This window comes from Neoarius graeffei, chromosome 22 (assembly GCF_027579695.1).
Source record: "Neoarius graeffei isolate fNeoGra1 chromosome 22, fNeoGra1.pri, whole genome shotgun sequence".
Classification (NCBI taxonomy): domain Eukaryota; kingdom Metazoa; phylum Chordata; class Actinopteri; order Siluriformes; family Ariidae; genus Neoarius; species Neoarius graeffei.
The window spans coordinates 23,788,035-23,801,161 of record NC_083590.1 but is presented as its reverse complement, the minus strand read 5'-3'; the positions used below and the strand labels follow the sequence as shown (position 1 = coordinate 23,801,161).

Genomic DNA, 13,127 nt, shown 5'->3' with positions numbered 1-13,127 from the left:
AGCACCAAGCATGAGTAATACTGCAGCGTTTTACACACACACACACACACACACACACACACACACACACGCTGGCGCTTATGGTCACACTTTCTATGAAGGCCATGTGTGTATTAACATCATAACGTGTATTTTAGACAGTGTGTCTTATCTTCCTGTTCCTCATTACATCTCCTTCTCTCTGTTTTACTTTCTCAGTCTTTCTTTCATGTCACTGTTAGTATTTCTCTACCCTGACTCCTTTTCTTTCTTCTCCCACAGCGCCAGGACGCTCGGATCATCGTGGGTCTGTTCTATGAGACGGAGGCCCGGAAAGTCTTCTGCGAGGTCGGTGTGTAGTGCTTTCGTCCGACATGATTAATGGTTTCTCAGGAAGAACTTCTTTTCGAGCTGAAAGTCTGCTGCTTCGTAAAACTCTTGGCTGCAGGTCTATAAGGAGAAGCTGTATGGGAAGAAATACGTCTGGTTCCTGATTGGCTGGTACGCCGATAATTGGTTCAAGATAAAAGACCCATCAATCAACTGCACCGTAGAGCAGATGACGGAGGCGGTGGAGGGCCACGTTACCACGGAGATAGTCATGCTCAACCCTGAGACAGTTCGAGGAGCTTCCAATCTGGTGAGGCTTTTATTTTTAGTCACCTGTTTTCTTTTTTTTCGCCACGGTTTTTGACCCGAATGATAACGCTATCATCAAAGTTTGGGTTCCAAAATATGTGGTGGAGGGACAGGAAATTGAATATCGTCGAGTCTGTCGTGGAAAATGTAATGATTGTAATCTTGACTTTGACCACTGCAAAAAATTGAAAACTGAATTTGAGAAGAAAATGACTGAATACTAGTGAAATGATCTTGCTGAATGGACAGATATATTTACTTGATAAAACATCTTAGAATAAGTTGGTTGCAATCTAGAACTAGGTTTAATAATCTCAGAATTGGTGTCTTGTATTCTTCTAATAGGAAATTCTAGATCGTTTCAACTATTTTCAAGATGTTTTCACTTGCTAAGATCTCATTTTTTGCACTGACATTTCAGAGACATCTGATGGGAAACAACTGAAAATGTATATTTTTGCTTTTTGGCTCAGCCTTTGGCTGAAGCCTACAGTATAGAGGCCCCTGTCTGTATGTGTGTGTTTAACCGAGTTCGAGTGTGTTTAAGAATGTAATTTGCTTGCCAGCCTCAGGCAACAAGTCCACAATCATAGTGTGGTGCCACTCTGTTACTATATTACTTAGTTCATGCTGTAATCCTCTGTGGTTGAGCAGTCTAGGGTGCTATCCAGGAGAGGAGCAAATTTTGCAACGTTGGTTCGAATCCTGGCATCAACATATTTCTGAGCGGTTTTTTTTTTTTCTATTTCTGTACCATAGCTTCTATCTCCCAATCAGACCAAGGCTGAGCTCAGACCTGCACAGGTCTCTAGTTCAGTTAAGTCACAATCAGACGACGACTTCTTCTTTTGGCTGCTCCCGATTAAGGGTCGCCACAGCGGATCTTTCGTCTCCATTGCTCCCTGTCTTCAGCATCCTTCTCTACTACACCTGCCACTTTCATGTCCTTTCTCACCACATCCATGTATCTCCTCTTTAGCCTTCCTCGTTTTTGTTTGCCTGGCAGCTCCATCCTCAACATTCTCCTTCCCACATGCTCTGCATCTCTTCTCAGGATATGCCCATACCATCTCAGTCTCATCTCTCTTAGCTTCATTCCCAAGCTCTCCACATGTGCTGTCCCTCTGATGTGCTCGTTCCTTATCCTGTCCAACCTCCCATCGCAAACCTTAACATCCTCAACTCCACCACCTCCAACTTTGCCTCCTGTCTCTTCGTTAAGGGTACGGTCTCCAATCCATACATCACAGCTGCTCTCACTACTGTCTTATACATCTTACCTTTCACTTTTACTGGGACTTTCCTATCACAAATGACTCCTGAAATCCTTCTCCAACTGCTCCACCCTGCCTGCACTCTCTTCCTCACCTCACTATTGCAGCCCCCATTTTCCTGCACAGTTGAACCCAGGTACTTGAATTCACCAACTTTCTTGACGTCTACTCCTTGCATCTTCACTACACTCTCATCCCCATTCTCATTGATGCACATGTATTCCGTTTTGCTCCTGCTCACCTTCATTCCTCTTCGTTCCAATGCATACCTCCAGCTCTCCAAACCCAACTTTCTACTTTCACCACATATCACAATATCATCCGCAAACATCATGTTCCATGGTGACTCTTGCCTCACTTCGTCCGTCAAGCTATCCATCACTATTTAAGTCACAATCAGACTAAATGCAAATAAAACTCTCCCTGGTGGAAAAGCTAGCTCACTGAAGGGGAAAGGACGTGGGATATGAAAGATGTGGTCTTTCTTTTGGTAGCAGTTACTGTAATTTTGTGCCAACTTTATATTTCCTAAAGCCAGAGGTGGAAAAACCCGGGTGCAGAAAGTAAAAACCCTGCCACATTTTTGCTCCAGCCAATTCAATGAACCAGCTGATCCTAATTACCACATCCCCTAAGCCAGGTTGATGAGCTAATTGGTGAAATCACCTGTGTTGAGAGCACAGGCAGAAGGAAAACCTAAGCAGGACTTTTACTTTGTCAATCCAGTTTTTCCACCTCTGCCTAAAGCTAGGTTTTGGTCCATGTTTGGTGTGTCTAGGGCAGGGGTGTCAAACCTGATCCATAAAGGGCCTTGTGGCTGCAGGTTTTCATTCCAGCCATGCAGCAGCACACCTGACTTGGCTCATTCAATCAACTGAACTGTCTTCACACAGTCAAATACTTGCAGCCACACCCACCCTTGATTAAAGGGTGGGTGTGTCAGTTGATTGAATAAGCCAAATCAGGGTGCTGCTGCATGGCTGGAATGAAAACCTGCAGCCACACGGCCCTTTATGGATCAGGTTTGACACCCCTGGTCTAGGGCATTTTAAACTTGATCAGTGGACAATTTAGAGTTGGACTGTGAGGGAACACTGGAGCAAAGACACAGGGAGAACATGCAAACTCCAAACAGAAAAGTCCCTGTTGGCCACTGGGCTCAAATTCAGAACCTTCTTGCTGTGAGGCAACAGTGCCAACCACTACACCACCATGGACTCTGGTTTGGATTTTTCCCCATTTTCTCCTGTTTGGTCACATGCAAATTCCCAGCCACCATCCAGCTCTGTCCATGCTACACTAGCTACCAATATTAGGGTGGTGTAGCGGTTAGCACTGTCGCCTCACAGCAAGAAGGTTCTGGGTTTGAGCCTAGTGGCGACGACGGAGGCCTTTCTGTGTGGAGTTTGCATGTTCTCCCCATGTCTGTGTGGGTTTCCTCTGGGTGTTCCGGTTTCCCCCACAGTCCAAAGACTCTAAAGGTGGCTCTAAATTGACCGTAGGTGTGAATGTGAATGGTTGTTTTTCTCTGTGTCAGCCCTGCAATGACCTGGTGACTTGTCCAGGGTGTACCCCGCCTCTCACCCATAGTCAGCTGGGATAGGCTCCTGCTTACCCATGACCCTGCACAGGATAAGTGGTTATGGATAATGGATGGATGAATTAGGGTGAAAGCAAACACATGCTTCCTCCAAAACACATGAAGCTACCCAATCACCTGTTCAAGGGGCAGCATAACACACTCGAAAGCGCTAATTGCCCTCTTCTGCATACGTTACGTGAGTTCACAGACACCAGCAATCGTCTAGTGTCACTGTAATTCACAAGAGAAAGTAAAATCACTCATAGAGCATGAGCATATACAAGGGGTTTTCATAAAATTCATTTTTTTCAATCTGCTATGATTTTCTTGTTAGCAGTATTGAACACTGCATTCGTGCAATATTTCCTCTCTTACAGTACTCTCGGTTGAATCTGCATGAAAGACCATGATGTGGTTTCCAGCCACCTATTTGTGTTTTCCATCCACCTGTGGTTTCTACAGTGAAGACCATAGTGTGGTTTCCATCCACCAGTTTTGATTCAAGTTCACAACGTTACTTGAAAAACCAGTCATTCGGAAAACACCTAAATGCCACAGAACTTTTGAAGTATAAAACTTGGCTGTTGCATAAAGAAAAGATGCACTACGGGGGCAACGGAAACTTAATTTTCAAATAAGCATCATGTTTGTTCCAGTCAATCTCTGATCATGTGGGCTTGGCTGATGTTCTTTTGATGACGAGATCTTCTTCAGTGTGGCCACATGAATGTGATGGATAGAATGCACTTCATGTTTCGCAAACATTTGAAAACACATCCTCATGTCACCTATCAGATCACAGCCAGAGCCTTAGCCGTGGAAGATGTGATGACTGTCTCTGGAGTCCAAACTGCTGATGAGAAGACAGGTGTGAGTTTCGGGGTAGAATGTGCTCCCCAGGGGGACACCGTTTGAAGCATATCCAGCTCCGGTGCCCCGTGCTGGGAGCTGTCATGAGTACAGATGCCCCCGCTGTTCTCCCACATCCTGCTCAGTCTGGGCTCATTTCCAGATGCCCGCGCTTTACACCTGATGCCAAAATGGGGGGGGGGGGGGGGGGGGAGTTGTACTTGACAGGCATGTTTGTGGAAAAAATCATCATGCTAAATTTGCTTCATTCAGGAGTGATTTGCTCTCCCTCATTTCCTCCTGCCATACTGCTTTTTGACAGCGTTGATGCTTTATGTGCGTACACACGTACAGCCCAAAGTTATTTATTTACACCTTGGCTTTTTGGCTAAATGGACCTGTCTGAAGCGTAAAAAATGTTGGAGTTATTACTTTGGGTTGGCGAGAGGAGGAAAAAAAAATCACATGCAGCTGAAATAACTGCAAAACCACTTTCTCCTTCTTGTCTTTAAATTCCTCAGAATTCCCCAATTTAATGTGATCACCACAGGAAGTGTTCATTTTTTTGTGTGTGTGTATGTGCACATGAATGAAAAAACTACCTCCATCTGCATAAAACGCTCCTACAGGGGAAGACTGCACATTATCTTGACTTATACTGTATAATGATCTCACTCCCGCCGTCTGAAATGTATACGTTTTCATTTTAGTTCACTTCTTTGCTTCGTAGACCTCGCAGGAATTCCTGACCCAGCTGATGTCAAAGCTAGGAGGGAAGAACCCAGAAGAAACGGGAGGTTTCCAGGAAGCGCCGCTTGCCTATGATGCAGTGTGGGCTCTCGCTCTGGCACTCAACAAGACTGTCGGGCCGTTAAGGGCCAGAGGCCGCAGGCTGGAGGACTTTAACTACAACAACAAGGACATTACTGCTGAGATTTACCGTGCCCTCAACACCAGCTCATTCGAGGGAGTCTCTGTGAGTAACAGTGGAGGGAGGGAGGGATGGATGGATGAGTGGGTTGGGTTTTTGGATTGATGGACGACTGCTTGAATGGATAGCTGGGTAAAAAGAATAGTTAGGTGGATGGATGGATAGATAGATGGGTGGGTGGAGGATGGCTGGCTGGGTGGGTGCAAGGATGGATAGATGGATGGTGGATGGATGCATCAGTGGGTGGGTAGATGATTTTATGGATGATAAGTGGGTGGATGGATGGTTGGGTGAGCTTATGGATGAGGAGTTGGGATTGTGGATGGGTTTGTGGATTGATGGATGATTGCTTGAATGGATAGATGGGTGGGTGGATGGATGCATGAATGGATGAGTGGCTGGGCAGATGATTTTATGGATGATAAGTGGGTGGATGGATGGTTGGGTGAGCTTATGGGTGGATGGATGAGTGGGTTGGGATTGTGGATGGGTTTGTGGACTGATGGACGATTGCTTGAATGAATAGAGGCCTGGCTGGCTGGGTGAATGGATGGATAGATGGGTGGGTGGATGAATGGATGCATCAGTGGGTGGGCAGATGATTTTATGGATGATAAGTGGGTGGATGGATGGGTGAGCTTTTGGATGGATGGACGGGTAGATCGATGGACAATTGCTTGAATGGATAGATGGCTGCATGAATGGATGGCTAGATTGGTTGGATGCCTGAATGGATGTATTACTGGGTGGAGGGATGATAAGTGGATGGGTGAACTTTTGGATGGATTTATGGATGGATAGATGAGTGGGTTGGGTTTGTGGATTGATGGACGATTGCTTGAATGGATAGATGGGTGGGTGGATGGATGCATGAATAGATGTATCAGTAGGTGGGGGGATGATTTTATGGATGATAGGTGGATGGATGGATGAATGGATGGGTTGCTGAATTGCTGGGTCGATGGATGGATAGACATAAAGAGAAGTTAAGGAACAGGCTAACTAGAGGCTGATTTGCTCTTTATTATTTTGATATCCCCTCCATCTTTGAAAGTCATGTTGCTCTAAAATAGTAGGAAGTGTGATTCCTCCTTTATCAAGAAGAAAAGGTGTGTTCAAGATGTGCTAAGGAAAGAGATCAAGACTTAAAAGCTAGAAGTGAGCGTCTCTAAAATAAAAAGTGGTGTGAAATGATCGTTCCTCTCACCTCTTCCAGGGTCACGTTGTGTTTGATGCACAGGGCTCGAGAATGGCCTGGACTCTGATAGAGCAGCTGCAAGGTAACTGCATGGATTTGACAGAATCTCTGTCACTGCATTAATATATGATTATAATAATTCTCTAAGAGTGCATGCATGATTTCCTCCGACTTGTCACAGTGCTGACAGATTCATCCAGTGAGAACATGACTTCAGTCAGCACCGAAGGGGAAAATCTGTGAATTGTGTCTGTTTGAAGTCTAAAACGAGAATGATTAATATGTAAGATACTCTTGATAGTCTGGATAAACACTTGCCCCTTCATTTAACCCACTGCTGCCCAACCATGTGTGAGTGCAGTGTGTGAAAAGGCTTTTAAGGAGCAGCAGCTGCAGGTTAAGCGATTCATATGAGGATGTGAGGGGACAGCAGCGATCCTTACACTCCACTACTTCCAGACATGCAGATGATTTATGATTCTGCTGTCAGCCTTCAGTTGTTCCTCGGTTCAGAGAAGCGCAGGTGTCAGGTGAAACACGCCCAGGTTTTTATGCTTACACGATCCAGGTCTGTGTTTATCCAGTCAAGGCTGAAAAACGTAAAGGGATTGACTTCTGTACAAACTTGCATTTTCACTCTGCAGAATAAAATTTCCTCGAATGCACTCATGAACTTCATCTCATCTCATTATCTCTAGCCGCTTTATCCTGTTCTACAGGGTCGCAGGCAAGCTGGAGCCTATCCCAGCTGACTACGGGCGAAAGGCGGGGTACACCCTGGACAAGCCGCCAGGTCATCACAGGGCTAACACATAGACACAGACAACCATTCACACTCACATTCACACCTACGGTCAATTTAGAGTCACCAGTTAACCTAACCTGCATGTCTTTGGACTGTGGGGGAAACCGGAGCACCCGGAGGAAACCCACGCGGACACGGGGAGAACATGCAAACTCCGCACAGAAAGGCCCTCGCCGGCCACGGGGCTCGAACCCAGGACCTTCTTGCTGTGAGGCGACAGTGCTAACCACTACACCACCGTGCCGCCCCTCATGAACTTCATATACTCATTAAAACTTTTTTTTTTAACAGTAGTTCTGGCTATAATTCAAATGCCAGGTTTCTACATTAACACTCATCTCATTATCTGTAGCCACTTTATCCTGTTCTACAGGGTCGCAGGCAAGCTGGAGCCTATCCCAGCTGACTACGGGCGAAAGGCGGGGTACACCCTGGACAAGTCGCCAGGTCATCACAGGGCTGACACATAGACACAGACAACCATTCACACTCACATTCACACCTACGGTCAATTTAGAGTCACCAGTTAACCTAACCTGCATGTCTTTGGACTGTGGGGGAAACCGGAGCACCCGGAGGAAACCCACGCGGACACGGGGAGAACATGCAAACTCCGCACAGAAAGGCCCTCGCCGGCCACGGGGCTCGAACCCGGACCTTCTTGCTGTGAGGCAACAGCGCTAACCACTACACCACCATGCCACCACATTAACACTCTGATTCTAATACTTTATTATTTCTCAGCCCTGTGATGACCTGGCGACTTGTCCAGGGTGTACCCCGCCTTTCGCCCGTAGTCAGCTGGGATAGGCTCCAGCTTGCCTGCGACCCTGTAGGACAGGATAAAGCGGCTAGAGATGATGAGATGAGATGAGAAGAACTTCTTCTGTAGTGGACACACCACATAATCAAAGCCTACTAATAAATTCACCCCAAAATAAATGTATATTTAACAAATGAAAATGCATAATGTATGATCTGGTAACGTTTTCTGGAAGAAGCCATTTATTTAACATTTATACAGTACAAGCCGTCTCCAATAGACTCAGTAGATTTCCTGACACAGGAAAGTCTCCAGGATCGAAGATTTTGCACTTTCTGGTCTCTCATAGAGAGAAAGAAAAAAAGCAATTTTTTTTTGCTTATTGCTTATTAAATGTAAAAGAAATGAATACACTGCGTTTATTCTTCAATAATCAGTATGTTTGTTCGCATGGTTGTAGTACAGTAGGTGCTTTCATTTCCTTATTAAAACAGTGTTTTTAGAGTGAACTTCCTTTTTTTGTTTTTTTACGTAAGTGCTTTTCCTAGGCTCAGTAATGGAATAGAGGAATAGAGCCATACTGTTTTCTGCTTCACTGTCTCGATCAAGCAACTGCAATAGCAATGCCAAGTCCATCGATATTCCAGTCTCTGCTCCCACATGCTGATTGCATCCTCTTATCTCCACTGGGGTTTTGTCAGGCCACGGCTATTTCCAGAGTCCGAGCCGTGTGATTGGCAGGCTTATGTTCTCCCACTCAAGTCTTTGTCTTTGTTGTCGCCCATGTCGCCTGTCCAACTTTCCAGCCCTGTAGCTTTAAAAACGCATTTTATTTCAGCCTGAAGGATTTTTTTCCCCTGTCTTCTTTTGTGTAGATTGAAAAGGTTGAAAAAATTGTTGCTTTCATGAATGTGAGCTCATATAAAGTGATAGCGTGTGGTTGTTTGTGTATGGAGAGAGAGAGAGAGAGATATGATGCTGAGCCCCAGTGCGAGGTATTGAATGGTTGATTTGTGATAGTTGTCACTCACTTGCTTTGTGAGCTGTGGATGCAATGCAGGGTTTAAAATTTCAATCTAACCGAGCTGGTGAAATGAACCGCTTAGGAAAAAGTATTACTGCACTAACATGCATACCTTTTCACCAGAGGGGAACCATCAGGGCCTTCGAGGCGTTCAGAGACAACCCAAACAGGTCAGCGTTTCAAATCTCATCTCTCTCATTATCTCTAGCCGCTTTATCCTGTTCTACAGGGTCGCAGGCAAGCTGGAGCCTATCCCAGCTGACTACGGGTGAAAGGCGGGGTACACCCTGGACAAGTCGCCAGGTTATCACAGGGCTGACACATAGACACAGACAACCATTCACACTCACATTCACACCTACGGTCAATTTAGAGTCACCAGTTAACCTAACCTGCATGTCTTTGGACTGTGGGGGAAACCGGAGCACCCGGAGGAAACCCACGCGGACACGGGGAGAACATGCAAACTCCGCACAGAAAGGCCCTCGCCGGTCATGGGGCTCGAACCCAGGACCTTCTTGCTGTGAGGCGACAGCGCTAACCACTACACCACCGTGCCGCCCCAGCGTTTCAAATGTTATATTTAATTTCTTTCATTCTTTTATAAATTCGTGATAATTATTCTCTTCTAATTTCTAATTCGGCCTCAATTTCTATCAAATTTGCTTCAGAAATGAAAGGGTTACTGTCCTGAAAACATCAAAATCGAGTTACCTGGTGAGATTTTTTTGTTTGTTGTGTCTAGGCTGAGAAGAGTTTACAGTGCAAAAAACTGAATTTGAGGAGAAAATTCCTTAATACGGGGCGGCACGGTGGTGTAGTGGTTAGCGCTGTCGCCTCACAGTAAGAAGGTCCGGGTTCGAGCCCCGTGGCCGGCAAGGGCCTTTCTGTGCGGAGTTTGCGTGTTCTCCCCATGTCTGTGTGGGTTTCCTCCGGGTGCCCCGGTTTCCCCCACAGTCCAAAGACATGCAGGTTAGGTTAACTGGTGACTCTAAATTGAGCGTAGGTGTGAATGTGAGTGTGAATGGTTGTCTGTGTCTATGTGTCAGCCCTGTGATGACCTGGCGACTTGTCCAGGGTGTACCCCGCCTTTCACCCGTAGTCAGCTGGGATAGGCTCCAGCTTGCCTGCGACCCTGTAGAACAGGATAAAGTGGCTACAGATAATGAGGTGAGATGAGATTCCTTAATACGAGTGAAATTATCTTGCTGCATGGACAGATAATTTTACTTAACAAGACATCTTGGAATAAGTTGCTTACAATCTCAAACTAGTTTTAATAATCTCAGAGTTGGTGTCGTGTATTCTTCGAATAGGAAATGCTAGATCGTTTCGGCTATCCTCAAGATATTCTAACTTAAGATATCATTTTTGCAGTATAGAAAAATACAAGACACCAACTCTGAGATTATTAAAAGTAGTTCGAGATTGTAACCAACTTATTCCAAGATGTCTTGTCAAGTAAAATTATCTGTCCATGCAGGAAGACAATTTCAATAGTATGAAGGAATTTTCTCCTCAAATTCAGTTTTCAGTTTTTTGCAGTGTAGAGCTGGATCACTCATTGGTTAGGACTTCATTGCCGGGACAGAAGGCCATGGCAGTGTATGTTTATATAGGAAGTGACAGATGAATTAACCAATCAGATTTTGATTTATAGTGGGAGGGATCAAAAATATATCACCCTCAGCCCTCTCAAAGGCCAACGCGAGCTTACTGCGAGTCGACGCCGTTAGCACAGCAGTGAAGTCACCTTCCAGCCGGTATAGCGTTCATCAGTAGTGTTAGTGAATGCTAATAAATCAGTCAAGCCAGTGCTATCTATCGAGAGCAAGTAGCACAGGCAAACGACTGGGAAACTAAGATTTCTGTCTTCAGACTCTTCTTCCACGCTGCACGCTCGCTACAGTATTTTTCACTCGGACTTCAGTATTCATTTCCCTCTGTAATTTACTTACTTTTAAAATCAATATTGACGGCTACACACAACGGAGCGACCTGGCAACAATGCCGCTAATCCCTTACAAAATCCTTTGCCCTGTTGCTTTCTTGGTGTCTGTGATGGTTCGCCACTGCTTTTCGCTATGTGTGTCTCTCTGTCACTCCGATCTACTTGACTGATTGTTAAACACCAAAAATGAGATGTTCCTGGGAAGAATGTTCCTGCCAAGTCACCTACGTGAACCCACAAGGACACAAGAACGGAGAACGCTCCTGTAAAAGTGCTAGCTTTTAGTGTTGGAAGATTCCAGCTCCATGGGCCATGACACATCTTGCACTGTTTCTTTATATGTTGAAAAACTAACAGCAGGTTAATGCTGGCTGGTTTACCTCAGCCTGAGACACTCTGCCCACGGACCGTATGCTATATATTATACACTGAGCTCGATAAAACTGTCAGGCTTTCTCCATTTACATTGTGTACACACAGCAAAAAAAAAAAAAAAAAATGTGGCTACACCCTTTAAGCATGTACACACGTGCAGTGACGCTAAATCCAGTTAGTAATCTTATCATGTTTTATCTATTCAGGAAGATTTTTTTTCCACTGACAGGCAACACAACTGGACAAGTCATCAGTAAGTGACATCACTTGAACATGATGCTTCAGTGAGCAACACTGAGTCATCTGGAAAATTAGTTTGCAATCGATTTCTCCTGTCCTTGTTTCCTTTCTTGTGCTAAGATGCAGTGAAGGAAAACACAGAAAGGAAATGAAGAACAGCAAATAAACCATTGAGATACACCCAGCGATTAAGTGGCAAGGAACTAAAGAAAACAGATAAGTATAAAAGCTATAGAATTACAACAAATTACAGGAAAAGTTCTTTAAAGAGTGAGGAAATGAGTGTGAAGTGCATCTAATTAACTGGAACTAAAGACTTGATATGTAAAATGGTAAGCCAAGGGGGTCAAAAACAGGTGGGCAGAGTGTGGAGGTCGAATGAGGTCAGAGTACACTGGCACTCACAAGCTAAGCTGTTGCAATAAATTATGGGGATTTTGATGTGTGTGGGGGTTTTTTTTGTCACTGGCACAGCACAAACTGATGCACCTTTGATTTTTGATAAGGATCACAAGACATTTTTACAAATATTTTAATCACTTAAATTGAGGATGTGTCTGTGGGTTAAACTAATATTCCTCACTCTTTGTCATGGGAGTTAAAAATCATTCAGAGTAGTTACTAGAGGGATTATTCATTCATGTTCATCTCAGGCCCGGCGCCATGGGGGGGCGAAAGGGGGCGTCGCCCCCTCGTGGCTACAGCCCCGCCCCCTCAACGGAGACTCAGATCACTTAATTGTTTTCTTATGAAAATATAATGTATTATAGACGTATTAATAATTTGCATTTTCAAATACGAAATATTAAGTGGTTGCGCATTGCACAAAAATACATTTCACATAAATCACTACTAAAACTGGCACGGTAGAACAAATCTGATTGGTTGTTATGATTCTTACGTTGCAATCGTAGAATTCAACTGTATTAAGGTAGGATTATTTCAAAAAGCCTGAATTTAATATTAACCCTGTTTTAGACATATGTATCAATCCTAACTACTGGGGACTAGTTATTGTGGGTGTATGTGTGAAATGCTGACACAGCCGTGCACACACAGACCTGTGATAAGGACAAGGGGAGGGGTCGTGCGGGCGGGCGGGGGTTTTACATGTACACTTACAAGTGCACTGTTTCTGCAATATCCTGTAATATGCAGTCAGTTTACGGGAGTCGTCTTTCCTCCTCCGAATTAAACGAATTCAATCACAATATTGTGAATCCATTTTCTTTCTTTGTAGGCTAAGTTTATCTCCGTTTATGTTGGTGTATGTGTTCATATATGGTCCGCTTTGTGCGCAAATAGCGTAAGAATATGTGTCGTTGACATCACCCCCCATGCAGCGGGGGTGAAAATTCATCACTTCAGAGTGTTTTGTCCCCTACACGCCTAAACTGGGATCGCGGATTAAGTGGTTAGCGTTGACTCGGTGCGAGTCAGGAAGGCTATTACTGGTGCAGCCGCGGGGTCTTTTGATTTTTTTAAATTATGATTTTGGCCGCCGAGCCAAGTACCTT

General features: G+C 44.7%; 1 protein-coding gene across 1 annotated transcript in view; it reads left to right on the top strand.

Annotated features, from left to right (window-relative positions):
• The window catches only part of gabbr1b (gamma-aminobutyric acid (GABA) B receptor, 1b), a 134,190-nt gene that overhangs the window by 50,215 nt on the left and 70,848 nt on the right, over positions 1-13,127 (top strand). The window contains exons 5-8 of the mRNA XM_060904042.1: positions 262-327; positions 428-619; positions 5,054-5,299; positions 6,471-6,534. Of these exons, the coding sequence (XP_060760025.1) occupies positions 262-327; positions 428-619; positions 5,054-5,299; positions 6,471-6,534 (568 nt within the window). The remainder of the gene's footprint in view (positions 1-261; positions 328-427; positions 620-5,053; positions 5,300-6,470; positions 6,535-13,127) is intronic.